This window comes from Gracilinanus agilis, chromosome 2 (genome assembly GCF_016433145.1).
Source record: "Gracilinanus agilis isolate LMUSP501 chromosome 2, AgileGrace, whole genome shotgun sequence".
Classification (NCBI taxonomy): Eukaryota; Metazoa; Chordata; class Mammalia; order Didelphimorphia; family Didelphidae; genus Gracilinanus; species Gracilinanus agilis.
In genome coordinates this window covers 97,299,534-97,318,433 of record NC_058131.1, presented here as the reverse complement: position 1 = coordinate 97,318,433, position 18,900 = coordinate 97,299,534, and the positions used below count along the sequence as shown (strand labels likewise).

Here is an 18,900-nt window from a genome sequence, read left to right as displayed (position 1 = left end):
GTTACTTTAATGCTGGTCAAGTTCATAGAACTGAAGCTTTAGAAGGAAAAACTTATATGTGAATGATAATACAAAGAGCATGAAATTTTCTTCAAAAACCAGTTATGCTTACAGAAACCCAGAAGTAGCGTAAGGTGTACTAGCTATCTCAGAGTCTTAGACTGAACTGTAAACGAGTAATCTCAAAAAATAGGAGTATGTGTTAGTTTTAATGAAAATCTAAACATGGAGTCCTACCAGCAGAGTCATTAAAGTCCCTCAGACCAGACTATTTTATCTATGATTTGTCTGTAGTAGGCAAGCATCAGGAAAAAGTTTGGCTCAAGACACATACAACTACATACAGTTACGATGCTGAAGGAGGATTCTCAGTAACAATGTAGTGATTTCAAACTTAATAAGGGCACACTGGAAGAAATGTGTAAGGCTCAAGCTTTCATTTTATTTTATAATTAGCAAGTTAGTCAAGAGGATAGCCATTCTAGACTCCCAGCTCCTGAATAACCCTAGTCAGCAAGTCAGAGAAAAAGCCAACATTCCTCTTAGTGAAATAAGGAGCTGATCCAAAAACAGTAATTTACTTTTGTAGCTTGATATGCTTTGAAATCAACCGAGGTATGTTTTTATACTGGGATATTTTTTTTGTATCTCTTGTGAAATAATACACACAATGTTTATATAGTTTATATCTAGCTAAACAAAGCATTCTTTTTACAGAAGTAAAGTTGGTTATAAATTAACATTTGTATACTGACAGATAACTTTAAAAGTTCCTGGAGTTTTCTCATAAAGTTGGTTTTTCTTTTGTTTGAAGAAAAAAGTCTTTAAATTTTTAATGTTTACTTCAAATTAGTGTTATATCTTTATCTCATGTGTAATTATTTAAATCCTTGACTTCTATAAGATTGTCTCTAAAATACTGGTTGTACAGATGTGAAGCCCAACACAAGTGGGGTGAGGGTAGGGGTGAAGTAGATTAAGGTAAAGGTCCCCTTCTTGTAGTCTCAAGGCAAGCCCTCACCTAGGTTTTTATTTTTAGGCTTTTTTTGGTATGTGGAGGTAGAGAATGGGGCGGGAGAGGCCAGGGTACTACAAGGGAGAAGAACAGAGAGAGAGAGGCACAGTACTGTACAGTAAAGTTAGTATAGGTATTTTTTAGAATGCAGATTTCTTTCAGAATTTCTTACATAAAGTCAAATTTGTGTAATGCAAATTTAAATAAAGTGAGAATTGTCTGCATATGTTTTTAGGGGTCTAACTAGTAAAATCTCATTGTTACCTTTTCTTATACTTCATGACTGGCAACTACTGTAGCTCTCTTTTGGAGGATAGAATGGCAAAAGTCATGCACTTTGTCACTATTGTCACAAACAAGAAGAACTACTTACTACTGCTACTGTTAGGCCAACTTCCTCTTTTGACTTAACATTCATATATCTCACTTTTTTCTTTCAAAAGTTCTTCTAATTTTCCTTCTTCTTAAGGAAATGGGAAGAGGTAATCTAGCCTAATATTAAACCTTATAGATATTCTCCTCTGGAAACACTAGCCTAAAGCACAGAAGGAAGAAAAAATATCTCTCTACCACTTACCCTTACACTGTTAAGCTATTATTTGCCTCCAGCACCTCTTAAATATTAATCACAAACAGAGAAAATCCTGACTAAAACCTGAAGTTCAGAAATATATTTGAAAGCACTGGCATTATTTAACCCAAATCCGTGCAATGAGAATTTACCACTGAATAAACAAATGGTTTGTGCCAAAATACAACTTGAGTATTAGCTAAACACTAGGGTTTGAAATTGCTCATTTCATAAAAAATTATGCAAGTTCTTAGTTCAAATGTTAGATAATTATACCTCAATAACACTTAATTTTGGGGAGGAAAAATGAAACATTTATTTTAAATCACAATTTCCTATTTTCCAAATTATCTTGTTATAATAATTCCAAGACTCAAGAGTCATTCACAAGAAATTATTTTAACAAAAGAATTAAAGAGTAACCTCGCCCTTACTTTTTATTTATTTTTTTTAAACAGATATTAGGGGAAAATATTTATACCTAAAATTTACTATTTCTATCACAAATAATACAAAGCTAAAGACCTGTAACTAAAATCAGCTATATTTTCTCACTAAAGCATAAGGAGAGCCATGTTTAATTATTTTCTAAATTGTAATTTGTAGTATGTGAACCATTATTCCATTTCTACAATGCTCCAGCCTTATTTTTTGGCAATTCAATGACAACACTTAAATATCTTAAGGTGAGGAGAAGAGCTAGGCAAAATGGAATTCTCAACAATTTTTGACATAAGCCATAGTGTTGGCACTAAGGAAGACAAAAATACTTGCTATTTTCACATGTGAAAAAAAAAAGAGTTCAATAAAGCATTAGCTTTATTAATGTTAGTATAAAGACAAAGTTTCCATTTTATTTCAGTCTTCCCCTCCCCTCTCTTCTCCTTAAAGGTTAAGGCCAAAGACAATATTAAAGAAGAATTATGATTTGTAGTAAAAAGGGAAAGTGTGCCAAGTCAGATTTTCATCTTTCAAGTTTTAGTTAGAAGCCAGGACAAGTAAATTTCCTGTTATTCATATTATTTTTCCACTCTTGCCCAGAAATTTTTTAATTGAATATTTAAAGCCACTAAAGGAAGACATTCTATAAAGATTTGAATAGATTAATATAAATTAATTTGTCATTATTAAAAAATAAACTATAAAAGTGATATCATTTCAAAGAAATATTAGGAAAGAATATCAAAATATTTTTTAAATTATGCAAATTCTCTAATGCCTTAAATGTTCTAGAAAAGAGCACTAAATGTAAATCTAAGGAATTACTATTTTAAAATTATTACTAGTTTACTAATTTATCAAAATTATACCCAAAATATCTGTTTATAAATTCAAATTTTAAAACAGGGATTTACAAAGAATATTTACATGTAAGTTTTACATGTAATAATATAAAGACTTGGCTTAATATGGCTATATCAATATAATAATGTACCAAAACACCAGAAAGTAGTAAAGAGAAACTAACCAGTTTTCATAAATGCATTATTTAAGAATAATAATTATAGTGTTTAAAATTTTTTTTCTATGTATCTTTGTACCAAGTTTACTCAGAAATTTAAGTTTATCTGGAGAATAACCTAACTTCAAATCCTTGCCCTTGGCAAGTTACTCCTCAAGACTTAAATTTCCTCCTATGTAAAATGGGAATGTTTGAACTAAATATTTCAGAGTTGTTTGTGAGGAAAGACCTCATGAAATATAAAGCACTTCTTTTTTTTCAATAAAAATTCAAACCTGGAGTAGATCAACCAAGTTCAGATATGACACAAGATGAACATTTTCTATTTTAATGATATTCTGAAGAGATCAGGCTACAATAGGCAATTCACAGAGTTAACTGACCTCAAGGGAAAAGTACCTTTTTAACTGATAAGGAAGAATCTTCCTAAGAAAAGATACATAGCAGGTTAAATGCTCTGAAAAAGTTTTCAATTGTACAGTTGTCTCCTAGAAAAGAAAAATAATCATCAGGTCAATAGCTTTATTTTCACAATGAGCTCCCATTTCCCCGAAATAATAAATGGAAGTAAATTACCAGGACTGTCACAGTATCCTCAGTAATGCTCTCAAACAAGCGAAGCATTCCTTCCTCAAGAGGGCGAACATAGGATGCATTTTCATGAAGGTACTGTGAAAACTGCAGAAAACAAACAGAAAGGCCCAGGAGTTAAGTTACTGAAAAGAACAAATGTCAACAAGTTCATGAGTGAGTTTCCTGGGCTGTATAACAAATTCTTTAAGAAAAATTTTGCCATGAATAAATATCCTTGAAGGGAAATCCATGTTTTAAGATGAGAAGTGCTATATCCTGCATACACCCCCACTCACACCCCAAGTCTCCTCTAATTGCAAAATCCCCCAACTTTCACCTTCTATTCAAGGCAAGGATGGGCAACAGTGAGAAAGGCACCAAAGGAAGCTTCTATATCTTTTATTTGTAAGGTACAAAGGTTAAGGTTTTACTGAGACGTTTTCTGCTCCAAGGAAAGATTAGTTGGGAGATTGGTTACCAACTCACATTCCTTTTAACTCCCAAGATTCTAGGAAAGTAGAGATTCACTGCAAATTGGGTCCCAAAACAGACCTCCACTCTTTCCTTACAGGTACCACATAAAAATGAAAAACATAAAAGGAAAGGGCAGGAGGGGAAGTTAGGTAAACAATTAATCAATATGCCAGTGAGTCAATGTATCAGTATATCTCCCTCTTAATTAAAAACTATAACAAATGACTACATTCAGTAGTCTTCATTACAAGCTGTCTATCATTTCCACTCCATTCTGGAAATTCAAATATTGTCCACAATTTCATCATTTTGACATCTGGCAGAGAAAATATCTTTAAAATAACAATGTAAATTCAAAAGCACTTTGTAAACCTTACAGGCATTTCCTCCCTACATCCCAGTGGAAGTATTATTATCCCCACTTTACAAAGGGGAAGATAGAGTCAGAGTGAAGAGCCCCCACTACTGAGGCTGGCCCACTCTATACTCCACCATACTTGCCTCTATAACATCAGGCATTTTTTTATGTTGTACCTTTCGTTTTGACTACATCTGTGATTACAGAAGTGAAGAGATTAATGTTGGTATACTGAGAATTCATAAACCAATTTAGATTTTGTATTTTAATATTTTAAAAGAAGCGAGAACTACAAAAAAGAATAAAAAATATCACACAATCCAGTAAGAATGGTCTGGGATTTGAAAGAGAACAAATAACAATCAAAAGGATTGAGAGATATTTTAAAAGTTATATTGAGGAAATGAACAGAACAAAAGAGATGGTGTTGAGCAGGTAGGGATAAGATAGTAGATACATGAGAAAAGAACTTCTGGTTTCTTCTTTTGCTTCCATTTTTCCTGCTGACTAGAATAACTTTTAAACTAGAAATAACAAAACAAAAAATCTATGAGACAGTTAATTACCAAGATAAGAAGGATAGGGAAAACATTTAACTTCCATTTGATGACTACAAGTCAACAAACAGGTTCAGATAAACTATATCCTATTAACATTATTATTGCTGCTACTATTGAAAATTGTCATTAGTCATTAGAGCACTTGGAAAGACGTTATAAGGAGGCAAATTAGGCTAGCTATTAGGAAAAACTTCCTAAAAATTTTGAGCTTTTCAAAAGTGGAATGGGCTGCCTTGTAGTTTAGTGGACTCTCTGGTCAATGAAGATCTTCAAGCAAATGAAGCATGGATTATCCCTTGATGGTGTGCCAAATGTGGACTCATTTACATAAGGACTGGCTGAGATGGCTTCTGAGGCCTTTCCCAATTCTAAGATTCTACAATGCTCTCAGGCCACACTGTCTATGCCTAAAAGTAAAATCTTGTGAGGAATACAGGTATTATAATACAAAGCTTTTTCATAATTCTTCTGAGCCTATTACTCCTGAGGTAGCCCACTCTACCATACCTTTTGCATACCTCTGGGAAATCTTTCTTTATATAAAGCCAAAACTCCCTCTTTACAGCTCTCACTCACTGCTCCTAGTTCTGTCCCCTGGGGCCAACCAGGACAGGTCTAGTCTCTCTTCCAAAGTTCTTCAAATATTTTAAAATAGCAATCACATCTTCTCTAAGGCTGTTTTCTCCAGGCTACTAGTTCCTCCAATAAGGCCTTATATGGCATTAATTTCATTATCCTAGTCACCTTCCTCTAAAGAGACTAGCTTATCAGCGGTCTTCCTAAAATATTTCACTCACAACTGAAGATGGGTTACTAGGTATTTTCTTTTTAACCCTTACCTTCAATCTAAGAATCAATACTATGTATTGGTTCCAAGACAGAAGACCAGCATGAGCTTGGCAAATGGAGTTAAGTGATTTCCCTAGTCACACAGCTAGGAAGTGTGTGGCCACATTTGAACCCAGAACCTCCCATCTCTGGGCCTGGCTCTCAATCCGTTCTGCTACTTAGTTGTCCCTTAGATGTCTCTTAAGACAGCCAAAAATCATACTCGCTTTCTCAGGCCCCCTATATATCCCACTACTGGCTTATAATGAAATTAAAATACACTAAAACCTCTGCCAACTGCTCCCATCCAATGATTTCCTTTAGTCAAATTCATAGCAATTTTTCATACTATTCTTTAACAATTAAACATGAACTACCTTGTGACATTTCTTACATTGCTGTTACTTAATCCTTGTGTTATTTAATTTGACAGGTTTATGGCTTCTTGTCCAAGTAGAATGTAAGGTTTGGAGGGTTAAGGCTCCTCCTACTCCCCTCAGCACCTAGCACCATACCTTACACATAGAAGGCATTTAACAAATGTCGATTAAACTGAATCATTCATAACAAGTACTAAATATCTATTGATTAAAAGGGTTTGAAGAATAAAATTTCTTGTTCAGATGAAGCTAAAAAAAGTAGAGTCAAATTTACCTTCTGATTTAATGGTGATATAGTATCAATGGCAGAATCAACAGGGAAAATCTGGACTCTTTGTTCTGTGTAGGTATGAAAGTTCAGAAGAGCTGTCACAAGATCCTGAATAAAAGCCAAGGCTTGCCCAGCAATATCTCGCATCTTTAGCTTTAAAATTACAAAAACATAGTTAAAATTGGAGCATAATGATGCAACTACCAAACTTCCATTTCATAATATTCTTAAAGCTGTTTCCGCTTTTAAAACAATCTTAACATTTCTAAATAATTAATTCCTTAATTTAGACTGAAGTCTCCCACTCTACTGATAATATTTATGCCTAATTAGAGTAATATGAAAAATTGACAAACACATCCTTTTCCCTTAATTGAAATTTGTAATACAGCTTACTATGTTTAACATGTTATGTTAACCCATTAGATGTTCTATTTACCTAAACAATAGTATGCTTTAAGAACTATAGACTTTATTATTTCATGCAAGATAGTAAAAAAAAAAAAAAAATTTTAATGGGCCTTCTGATAGCTATCAGCAACAAGAGTACAAATCTCAGAAGAGATATACCAGAAGTAAAAACAAGTCAAACGTTCTGGTTCGGTGATGGGCAAACTTTTTAAAGAGGGGGCCAAAGGAAAGGAAATGCTCATCTCTCAGTCTGTTTCTAAGGCAACTCTTTCAAAGTTTCATTGCATTTGTCAGACTAGGAATAATGTACCAGCCAGATAGAACATTTCAGGGTCTCCCCCCTTACCCCCACCCCATTCAGAATACAAAGGCCTCTTAATTACCTGACCAGAGTGAGATAGAAACAACTAGTGTCTTTACTATTCAAAGTATTTTGGGGATTTGGGAATGTGTCTTTTGAGTTGTACTTTAAAAATATTCAAAACTAGTGATGTAGAATTAAGTTTTATGACTGAGGCTAGGCTCTTCAGCTCCCTTCTCCAGTTTCTTTCACTAGCAAACTTGGGCTGCTTTAATTTGCATTCTTCTTCTCACTTCTTACCAGCCTGTTCAATTTGCATTCAAAGGGGTGCCTGCCTGAGGGAAAACAAGTAGGCCAGAAGCTCTGGAAAACACAATATGGCCTCAGACACGTCCCAGCTGTGTGACCCTGGGCAAGTCACTTGACCCCTATTGCCTACCCTTACCACTCTTCCACCAAGGAACTTACAAAAGAATTTCTTTAGTGATCTATAGTGTATTTAAAAGGTGATTCTGTTTCAGGAGCATAGCTGTTGTATGTCAGATACACTTGTATTCGTTATAAAAAACTGAATAATGCTGATGTGGTGGGATGCTGCTATGTTCTTTATAAATTATATTTGTTTTGTGAAACTTAAGTAATAATGTCTCTTTTTATAATGGATATCTACCGTAATTGTTTTTCTCTATTCTCTGTACTTTGTTGTTAATAGTTTTAATAAATGTTTGCATATGATGCCACTTAGTGTGAAGATGTACAACTATCTTGTCATTTTTGTGTTTCCTACAGTGCCTTGCACATTGTAGTCACTCAAATATTTGTTAATTAGATGAAAGATAAATGCTATGAATCAGTGAATCTTGTGCTTTGATAGTGTCCTCTCAGAGTTGTCAATGTAGAAGCCTTTTTATGTGCCTGGTTCTCTGGTAGTCATTTTTATAATGTAAGAAAATTACAATAAAATATATAATTATCTTTAAAACCTAAAAAAAAAAAAATCACACAATCTCAGCCCTGCATCCATATTAAAACCTGACTTCAACACTTGAACATTTGCTAAAAAGGTTAATTTGGAGGATACCCACTTCAGGAAGGCTGGATTCTCAATGGGGTGAATGTCAGGGTGATATTTTCCTATAAATAAGGGGTTTTCCAATAAGGTAGGGCTTTTTTGCTTTTTTTCCCTGTAGGGAAAAAAAGGTTTGAGGGGATCATAGCCCACTTAACAAGAGGGGAGCAGAGTACTTGGGCCCCTCATCTCTCCCTCTCCCCAAGCCTGACTACATCACCTGCCCCTCTGCCCAACAGTCCAATGGGAGTGCTTTCTCCCTCCCTTGGGTGAAGTAAGGGGGAGAAGCAGTCCCTCACACACACACTCTCAGTGGTGGAGGGGACTTGGACATAGTATTTAGTGTGGGGATGGGGCCTGCCACTCCATCTCTAAAAGGTTCTCTATCACTGAACTAATTCTTTGGTCTTTTTAAAAAGAGTAGGGGCAAGTAGGTGGTTCAGTGGACTGAGAGCCAGGCCTAAAGATGGATTCAAATCTGGCCTTCCTAGCTATGTGATTCTAGGCAAGTCACTTAACCCCCTGCCTTGGAACCATTACAGAGTATTGATTCTAAGACAGAAGGTAAGGGTTTTTTAAATGAATAAAAATAAAAAAGGGAAGCACTGAAAAAGAAAAAATTTAGTTTATATTTTACCTGATGTCTTCTGTTGTGTAGAGGAACATTCAGAGCATTATACTGACTAAATCCTGGAAGACAAGAAGAGTTAAAAATACAGCATATGAGATATCCATTTTACATAAAACAGCAGAGAAATAGCCTAAACCTAAAATAATGACAGTTCTACAATACAAGAGAATTTAATGCTGCCAAAATCTACCTGTTGATCTAAATTAGACCTTTGGACACAAACAAGCAAAGAAAGAACAAAAAATGGCCACAATTAGTCTTCTGACAATATAGAATATAACTATTAAGCCAGACATTCCCCAAGAATAAATTTGGAAAACTATATGATACATACTTGTGTCATTAAAAGGTACTTTTTCATTGATGATAGACAAGGATTCTTCTAATCTACTTGACAAATCTTCATGAAGGCTACTTAACTGAAGTTGACTGCAATAAAAAAAAATGAGATTATGAATCAAACTCTAAACGCATATTTTCATAGAACAACTGCATAACCATACCTTAAGATTTGGAATAAAGCATGAAGAGCTGTTGGATTTTGGATGAATAAAAGACCAGAAAAATACTTAAGTCACATAAGGATGCTAGACTCTTAGTGAAAGACTTTAAGAAAAGGGAAAAGGTTTCCATGATTGGCAGCTAGGTGACATAGTGGACAGAGAGCCAGACCAGAAGTCAGGAGAACCTGGGTACTAATCTGGCCTCAAATACTTCTTAGCTATGTGACCTTGGAGAAGTCATTTAACCCTATTTGCCTAGCTCTTCCCCTCTGTCTTAGAGTTGTTACTAAAACAGAAAAAAAAAAAAAGTTTAAAAAAAGGTTATTGTTATAGCTCATTCATCATTCAATTTATTTCTCCAAACTTAAGACAAATTCATGTTTGCTTTCAAAATCATAAATTTTCTCCCTATGGTATAAATATTCTGTTAAAGTAAAAAGGAAATAAAGGGATACTGCATAATCTGATCTCAGAAAAAAAAATTATTCATTTGGTTTTGTTTTAAACCCAACTCAGGTTTGCTTAATCATTTATGTGATCCCTTTAATGTCAAATGAACAAAAAGAAAAAAATGTGGCTGACTTTATTTTTTTACAATCTAAAGACCAATACGGCATAAACATCTACACTATCTCTAGATGGAAAATGTTAACTGAATTAAAATCTTGTATTTAGTTATTTTTTACAATTGTAATAAAACTAAAATATTTAGATATTTCCAAATGATCATAAGCTGTTATTTCATTAAAAGCACATTTTAAAGAAATTTAAAGTATAGCCAGGATTTGGTACTGTGACTTAATTTCAAAGGCCATCTACAAGACACTTCTGATTCTAGTCATTTAAAAGAGGAAATGGGGCAGCTGGGTAAGCTCAGTGGATTGAGAGTCAGGCCTAGAGACGGGAGGTCCTAGGTTCAAATCTGGCCTCAGACACTTCCCAGCTGTGTGACCCTGGGCAAGTCACTTGACCCCCACTGCCCACCCTTACCACTCTCTTCCACCTAGGAGCCAATACACAGAAGTTAAGGGTTAAAAAAAATTTTTTTTTTAAAGAGGAAATAATCTAATTCTTACAGTGCAACTAATGGTGCTATGCCTCTAAAATTCTGAAACCATGAACACAAACCACAAACTATAGAGCCTAAAGTCAGACACTAAGATACAGACTACATGAAAAAAATTCTATGATTTTAAAATGATAGATTTATTAGAAGTTACAATCTAATTCAAGCTCTTCATTTTTACAGATGAGGAACATGAAGCACAGAAACATTAAATGACATGTCCGAGGTCACATAGCTAGTTAGTAGCAAAGTCAAGATAGGAGAAAACAACTCTGAATTCCTACTTTAATGTTCTTTGAAATTTACATTTGTGACAGTCAATACCCTTAAACGTACCATTCTTCTGTTCGAAGTCGGCAATCCTTGGCCTCCTTTTCTAGTGTTTGTGACTTTACCTGAATTTGAAAAAAGAAAAGCCAGAAACCCCCATTTCATAAATAAAAGAATGAGAGGTGTTTCAGACAAGATTCTTATCTTAAAAACATCCTGTTTTTCAAAGCACACACAATGAGGACTTGACTCTTGTTTAAACATTTTTAACAAATGGAGAAGCTTACTTCTAATTTGGCCTTGTCATTTTGTAGTTTTTCTATGGTTTCCATGTATTTCCGTGTTAAACCATCTATGACTGCTTGGTGCTGTGCTGCTTCTGTCTCCAGTGTCTCCAGTCTACTTCTTAGTTGTGCCTCCATGTGTTTATGTTGTTCATCAGCTTCAAAAAACTGAGAAGAGCGAGCCATTATTCTAAAAACAAGAATATCTTTCTCCCCTCTCCCTAGATTTCTAGAAACCAGGGAATCCCATTGGCTATATGGTATAACTTTCTACTCTGCTCTATGCCAAGCACAAACACAAATAAAACTTAAAAAACTATTCTCAAAAGGTCTGAGGTCTTCCCCCTTACTCTGGCAAAAGTCATTTGCAAGTTCAAATAGACACATTAGACTTGCTAGTGTCTGAGGCCAGATTCCAACTGTTGGTCTTGACTGGGCCCAGTCTAGGACTTGATTCCAGGTGCACTGTACCATCAGCTGCCTCAAAGACACCAACAAGCATAAAAGAATTGTTGTGGATCTAAAGACCCCCCCCCCAAAGAAGAGAATAATAACTCTGAAACAACTGTAATACTCAAAGAAAAATGGGATCGTCCACAAGGATTACATAAATACCTAGGAGAAATTAAGAGATAATGAAATAAAGAGGCTTGGAGGAAATAACTAACCACCTCCAAGAAAAATGGTAAAATCTGCCTAAGTAAGCAATATCTTTAAAGATAAAATAGGTAAAACAAGAACTAAAATGATTCCATAAGAGAGAAAGAAATATTAAAACGAAAGCAAAGAATTGAAAAAGTAGGAAAAACGTGAGATATCTAAGAGCAAAAACTGACCTAGGAAACAAATTGAGATAATTTAAGAACCACTGGACTTCTTTTCAGATACTTTTTTTTTGAAAGTCTTAACTTCAATTCAAGAAATCACAAACAAAAATTGTCCAAGTCTATCAGAACCAGAGGGCAAAATGAAGACAGAAAAAAATCCATCAATCATCCCCTAGGAAAAATTCCCCAAAAGGAAATGTTCTAGGAATGTCATGGCCAATCCAAAATTCCCACATTAAAGGAAAAATGCCATAAGATTTCAGAAAGAAACCACACTCGGGAATTATCTGAATACAACTACAAAATATTTACAAAAATAAAAGTAGACACAAATAACTGAAAATCAACTGCTCATGGACAGGACAGGCCAACATAATACAAATGACAATAATTAAATTATTGTACTATTTTAGTGTCATGCTGATACAACTATCAAAGAATTACTTTACAGAACTGGGAAAAATAATGAAATTCATTTGGAGGAACAAAGTGTCAAGAATCTCAAAAGAAATAATGAAAAATATGGGAAAGGAACCAATAACTAACAGATCAAAAATTATAATACAATTATCATCAAAACAAGTTGGTATTCACTGCTGGGTTTACATCCCAAAGAGATAATAAGGAAAAAATCTTATACAGAAATATTTATAGCATGCTCTTTGTGGTGGCAAAAAATTGAAAAATGAGGGGATACCCTTCGATTGGGCAATGGCTGAACAAATTGTGGTAACTGTTGGTGATGGAATACTATTGTGCACAAAGGAATAATGAACTGGAGAAATTCCATGTGAACTGAAACAATCTCCAGGAACTGATGCAGAGTGAAAGGAGCAGAACCAGTAGAACATTATACACAGAAGCAGATACACTGAAGAACAATTGAATGTAATGGACTTCTCTACTAGCAGCAATGAAATGATCCAGGACAATTCTGAGAGACTTATGAGAAAGAATGCTATTCACATCCAGAGAAAACCGTTGGGAGTAAAAACACAGAAGAAAAACAACTGCTTGATCACATTGTTCGATGGGGATATGATTGCAGATGTAGACTCTAAGCAATCTGATGCAAATATTAAAAATATGGAAATAACTCTTGATCGATGACACATGTAAAACCCAGTGGAATTGCTCATTGGCTACATGAGGGAGGTGGGAGAAGGGGAGGGAAAGAACATGAATCATGTAACCATGGAAAAATATTCTAAATTAATTAAATAAAAATTTTGAAATAAAAATTTTTTTAAAGTTGGTATTGGTTGAGAAATAAAGAGATAAATCAGTGAAACAGATCATATATATAACATAAGAAAGCAAATGAACTAATAGTACCCTCATGTTTGATATGTCCAAAGACACTCAGCTAATAGGGTTAAAAATTCACTATCTGACAAAAACTGCTAGGAAAACTGGGAAATAGTCCAGCAGAAACTAAGCATAAGTCGACATTTCACAAAGTGCATCACAGTAAGTTCTAAATGGATATGTCACTTAGAATTTAAGGATGACATTAGAAACAAATTAAAGAAGCAAGAGAAATTGTCTGATCTAAGGACTAGGTATCCCCCCAAAAAAGGGGGGATAAAGATGATCACAGGAAAAAAAATACAGTTTTGATCATATAAAATGTTAACATTTTTGTGCAAGCAAAACCAATGCAGCTAAAATTAGGAAAATGGATAAATAGGGAGAAACATTTACAGCAAATTTCTGATGAAAGACTCCTTTGCAAGATATATTGTAAATTGATTCAAACTTAAATAAATGTCATTCCAACTGATAAATCACTAAAGAATATGAATAGGCTCTTTTCTAAGGAAGAAATCCATGTTATGAATACCACATGAAAAAACACTCCAAATCACAAGTAATTAGAGAAATGCAAAAGCAACTCTGGGGTTCTATGAACTAAGAGCCATCAAACCGACAAAGCTGACAAACTGACAAAAGCTGACAAAAACTGAAAGTGACAAATATTGGCGAGGTTGCAGGGAAACAGGCACCTTAATGCAATAGTAATGGAGCAGTAGTTGGAACCAGCTATTCTGGAAAGCAATTTGAAACTATGTTCAAAAATTATTAGGCTGTGCATACCTTTAAACCAGAGCTACCCAAAGAGATCCAAAAAAAAAAAAAAGGCAAAGAATGACTATGTTCAAAACTATTTTTAGCAGCTCTATTTGTGATGGCAAAGAATTAGAAAATAAAGTGGTAAACATCAACTGGGACAAATTATGGTACATAAATTTAATGGAATAAAATTCTGCTATAAGAAATAGTGAAGGAATAGTTTCAGAGAAATCAGAAAAGACATTGCAGGAATTGAAGTAGAGTGAAGTTATTAGAAATGGAACAATGTATATAATAACAATAATATTATGAAGACAAACAACTTTAACAAACATCTGGTAATAATAATTAGTAATAAGTTAACTAAACAAATTATTGGTTTTTTTAAAAAGCAAGAAACACTTCAAGTAGAGGAAACCACAGTCAGGATCACACCTGAATGGTTTTAAGAAAAAATTTTAAGATCTTATATATATGACATTCAAAAAGCAAAAAATATTTTATGACCAAGAACAACCTTTTTTTTTGGGGGGGGGGGCAGTGGGAGGTGGATATATCTTTAATGAAATAGAGGACTTTAAAGTGTTCTGAGAAAATAACCAGAGTTTACTAGGAAGTACAAAATAAAAAAAGAAAGTAAGAGAACCCTAAAAAAGTAAAAAAAAATTTTGAGTAAATGGAAGATGTTATGTGATGATTAAGTCCTAATAGGGAGATAAGTCTGTTCAGAACCTTAATGTCTTCTAAAAGTAATAAAATCAAATAAGAAAAACAAAGGAACTAGGTTCTATTCTGAGTTTTAAGAAAAGAAAGACAAAGGAAGATAAAAAGAATATATATTGGAATGGAAGAATAAAGGAGTTTTGTTTGCTATTTCTCATAAATAAGTTGCATAAGGAAAATATATAAACTTGGAAGAAGAGGTGGGAGAGGAACCCACATTAAATAAACCCTGCTCTTATCAGAAATGAACAAAAAATGTTGAATACATATATTTAATATAGAAAAAAATAAATCAAACTCAATAGGGAAACAATTTCAAATTGGGGAAGGAAGTTAAAAAGGAAAATGAGTTATAAGCAAAACAAAGGGAAAAAAAACAAAAATTGAAAAGCTAGAATCTAAGGGTTAATTAATTGAGGAATGTCTGAACAAGCTGTGGTATGTGAATGTAATGGAATACTATTCTAATTTATGAAAAGATAAAAGATATGAATTCAGATGAGCCTGGGTAATCTGAACTGATGCAAAATAAAGGAAACAACCAGAAGAGCAAATTATACAAAGACAATAATAAAAAAATAACTATGAAACATTTAAGAACTCTGATTAATGCAATGTCTCCAGAAGACCTATCATAAATAAAGTATATTACCCACTCCCTGAGAGGCAATATATTTAACATACAGAAAAAAAACATACACTTTTAGAAAAGACCAGTGTGTGGATCTGTTTTTGCTTACATATTTGTTAAATGACATTTTTTTCTTTCAGTTTTTTTTGGGAGGAGGAGGGTATTCCCCCAAGAAGGCACTGGCAATAGAGATAAAATAAAAAAAGGAATAGATCCATTAAAACTATTTAAAAACAGAAAAGCATTGGGACAAAAATCTACTATTTGACAAAAACTGCTAGGAAATTTGGAAAACAATATGGGAAAGATTAGGTTTAGATCAACATCTCCCACCCTACACCAAGATAAATTCAGAATGGGTGAATGACTTGAAAATAAAGAGGGAAACTATAAATAAGTTAAGTGAACACAGAATAGTATACTTGTCAGATCTCTGGGAAAGGAAAGATTTTAAAACCAAGCAAGAGTTAAAGAAAATTACAAAATGTAAAATGAATGATTTTGATTATATTAAATTAAAAAGCTTTTGTACAAACAAAAACAATGCAGCCAAAATCAGAAGGGAAACAACAAATTGGGAAAAAATCTTTATAACAAAAAACTCTGACAGGGGTCTAATTACTCAAATATACAAGGAGTTAAATCAATTGTATAAAAAAATCAAGCCAATCCCCAATTGATAAATGGGCAAGGGACATGAATAGGCAATTTTCAGATAAAGAAATCAAAAGTATCAATAAGCACATGAGAAAGTGTTCTAAATCTCTAATAATTAGAGAAATGCAAATCAAAACAACTCTGAGGTATCACCTCACATCTAACAGATTGGCTAAAATGAGAGAAGGGGAGAGTAATGAATGCTGGCGGGGATTTGGCAAAACTGGGACATTAATGCATTGCTGGTGGAGTTGTGAATTGATCCAACCATTCAGGATGGCAATTTGGAACTATGCTCAAAGGGCTATAAAAGAATGCCTGCCCTTTGATCCAGCCACACCATTCTTGGGTTTGTCCCCCAAAGAGATCATAGATAAACAGACTTGTACGAAAATATTTATAGCTGAGCTTTTTGTGGTGGCAAAAAACTGGAAAATGAGGGGATGCCCTTCAATTGGGGAATGGCTGAACAAATTGTGGTATATGCTGGTGATGGAATACTAATGCGCTCAAAGGAATAATAAACTGGAGGAATTCCATGTGAACTGGAAAGACCTCCAATCCAGGAATTGATACAGAGTGAAAGGAGGAATTCCATGTGAACTGGAAAGACCTCCAATCCAGGAATTGATACAGAGTGAAAGGAGCAGAGCCAGAAGAACACTGTACACAGAGACCAATACACTGTGGTAAAATAGAATGTAATGGACTTCTCTACTAGCAGCAATGCAATGACCCAGGACAATTCTGAGGGATTTATGGAAAAGAACAGTACCCACATTCAGAGGAAGAACTACAGGAGTGGAAACACAGAAGAAAAGCAACTGCTTGAACATATGGATTGAGGCGGAATTGATTGGGAATGTAGACTCAAAACTTCCATACCAATGCAACTATCAACAATTTGGAAATAGGTCTTGATCAATGACACATGTTAAAACCAGTGGAAATACGTGTCAGCCATTGTGGGGAGAGGAGTCGGGGGGTAAAGGGAAAGTAAGAGCATGAATCATGTAACCATGTTAACGTTTCTAAAAAATAAATATTATTAAATGCCTAAATAAATAAATAAACAAAGAAACAAAGAAACAAACAAATGAACAAATAAATAAATAAGTGCAGAGAAGCAAAAACAAAGAAGTTCAGGAGGAAGCACAAAGTAATTTTTATATGCCTTTTTTACTAAGTGTTTTCTTATTTTGCTGTGTATATGGAAATAATCCTTTCTGTTATTTAAGTCCAGAATAAAATAAACTCAAAATTAAAAAAAAATAATTTTTTTAATTAAGAGAAGAAAAAGAGATTTATTTACTTGTATATGCAACCGTTCATTCTCTTCTATCTTCTTTTGAAGGTCTTCATCAAAGACACTTTTCTGTTCTTGGCTCAACTGAGAGGAAGATTCTCCACTTTTCTGATGGAAAGAAAAAAATCACATTCATATAACTTTTGTCTTTTAGAAAAAAATCCCAGGCAATTCTTTGAGATGGCAAGTTATGCACAAAGAATAAATCTGAATTGGTGCAGGGAATTTCCACACTAAGGGCTCCCTATGCCAATGAAATTACAGGTCTCTCAGCAAACAACAGTTTACATTCATTTAGCATCTTAAAATTTACAAAATGTTTTCCTCATAACTCTGTGAGGCTGGTAATGCAAGAATCACTATCCCTCTTTGATGAATACAGTTTCTGAGAGACTAAGTGACTTATCCATAGCCATACAGAAGTTCAGTAATTCTAAACAACCCAAAAAAGAAAAAAAATTGGTGATTAACTTCCTTATTTACAAGTATTTTTAAATGAATTAAGGATTGGAATAGAGTTGGTAAGGTGTGAGAAACTACACAGTGGGAGGCAATCAGCAAAAAGGCCTTGAAATACATGTGGCATACAAGCAAGATCTACAGGGACTACAGCCAAAAGTTCTGATATAGGCCAACTTCCTGGTCTAAAGCAAGGTGCCTTACAAGGTGCCACTTACTTATATTCATCATAAAAGAGCAAAGTACTCGTTTAACTGGTACTGCTTCTCTCCACTGATAGAAAATCTTACAGAGGCTATGGAAAGGACTGATGGCTTCGGAGTCAGGGAATGTGGATTCTAATGCAAAGGGAAACCTCTCTGCCACAATTTTCTCATCTCTTAAGATGAAGGGATTCAGTTAGATGGCCTCTATTGAACCTTCCAGATCTAAACTTGTGAAACTACAACGCTAAAGAGCACCTAGATTTTGAAAATAGCAACCCCATGATTTCATCAGTGTAGAGTGCTCCTGGTAAGCACCAAAGAGGATCAAGCAATGCACATTGGCAACTTTTCTTTGCCCTGTAAAGAGCTGCCCAAGATGATGAAAAGTTAAGCAGCTTGCCCAGGTTCACACAAATAGTATCTCTCAGAGGTCTTCCTGATTTACAAACTGGCTCTCTATACAATGTAAGTAGTTCCTCTCCAATTAAAAATCAGTTTTATAGGGGGCAGATAGGTGACTCAATGGATGAAGAGCCAGGTCTGGAGATGGGAGGTTCTGGGTTCAAATCTGACCTCAGATACTTCCTAGATTTGTGACTCTGGGCAAGTTACTTAACCCCCATTGCCTAGCCTTCACCTCTTCTGCCTTAGAAACAAAACACAGTATTAATTCTAAGACAGAAGGTAAGGGTTTTTAAAAAATTAGATTTAAGAAATAAGCAATTTCTAAATCATTAGACCTCCGAAGGTACTAGATTATCAACACATAACAACAAGAAAACTGCCTTGCTATATAAAACTTAAAGGGAAATAAAAAAAAAAAACCAAACTTTTAAACTAAGAAGAGTTCATCTGGCAGTAAAGAAGCCAAACTGGCTTGTCAAAGATTTGTTTAGGAATGTTTAGGAATTGGATTCATATCTTTAAATGCCTGTGATAGGGGCATGGTCCAATTCTTCCTTCCACATCATATGAGCAGTGGTGAAACCTT

General features: G+C 34.3%; 1 protein-coding gene across 1 annotated transcript in view; it reads right to left on the bottom strand.

The window, feature by feature from the left end:
• Nucleotides 1-18,900, bottom strand: part of PPP1R21 (protein phosphatase 1 regulatory subunit 21) — a 104,179-nt gene that overhangs the window by 60,557 nt on the left and 24,722 nt on the right. Inside the window, exons 4-11 of the mRNA XM_044663301.1 lie at nucleotides 17,251-17,352; nucleotides 11,031-11,195; nucleotides 10,810-10,868; nucleotides 9,239-9,333; nucleotides 8,911-8,963; nucleotides 6,496-6,645; nucleotides 3,625-3,726; nucleotides 3,448-3,536 (exon numbers count right to left, since the gene is read on the bottom strand). Coding sequence (XP_044519236.1) covers nucleotides 3,448-3,536; nucleotides 3,625-3,726; nucleotides 6,496-6,645; nucleotides 8,911-8,963; nucleotides 9,239-9,333; nucleotides 10,810-10,868; nucleotides 11,031-11,195; nucleotides 17,251-17,352 — 815 coding nt within the window. The remainder of the gene's footprint in view (nucleotides 1-3,447; nucleotides 3,537-3,624; nucleotides 3,727-6,495; nucleotides 6,646-8,910; nucleotides 8,964-9,238; nucleotides 9,334-10,809; nucleotides 10,869-11,030; nucleotides 11,196-17,250; nucleotides 17,353-18,900) is intronic.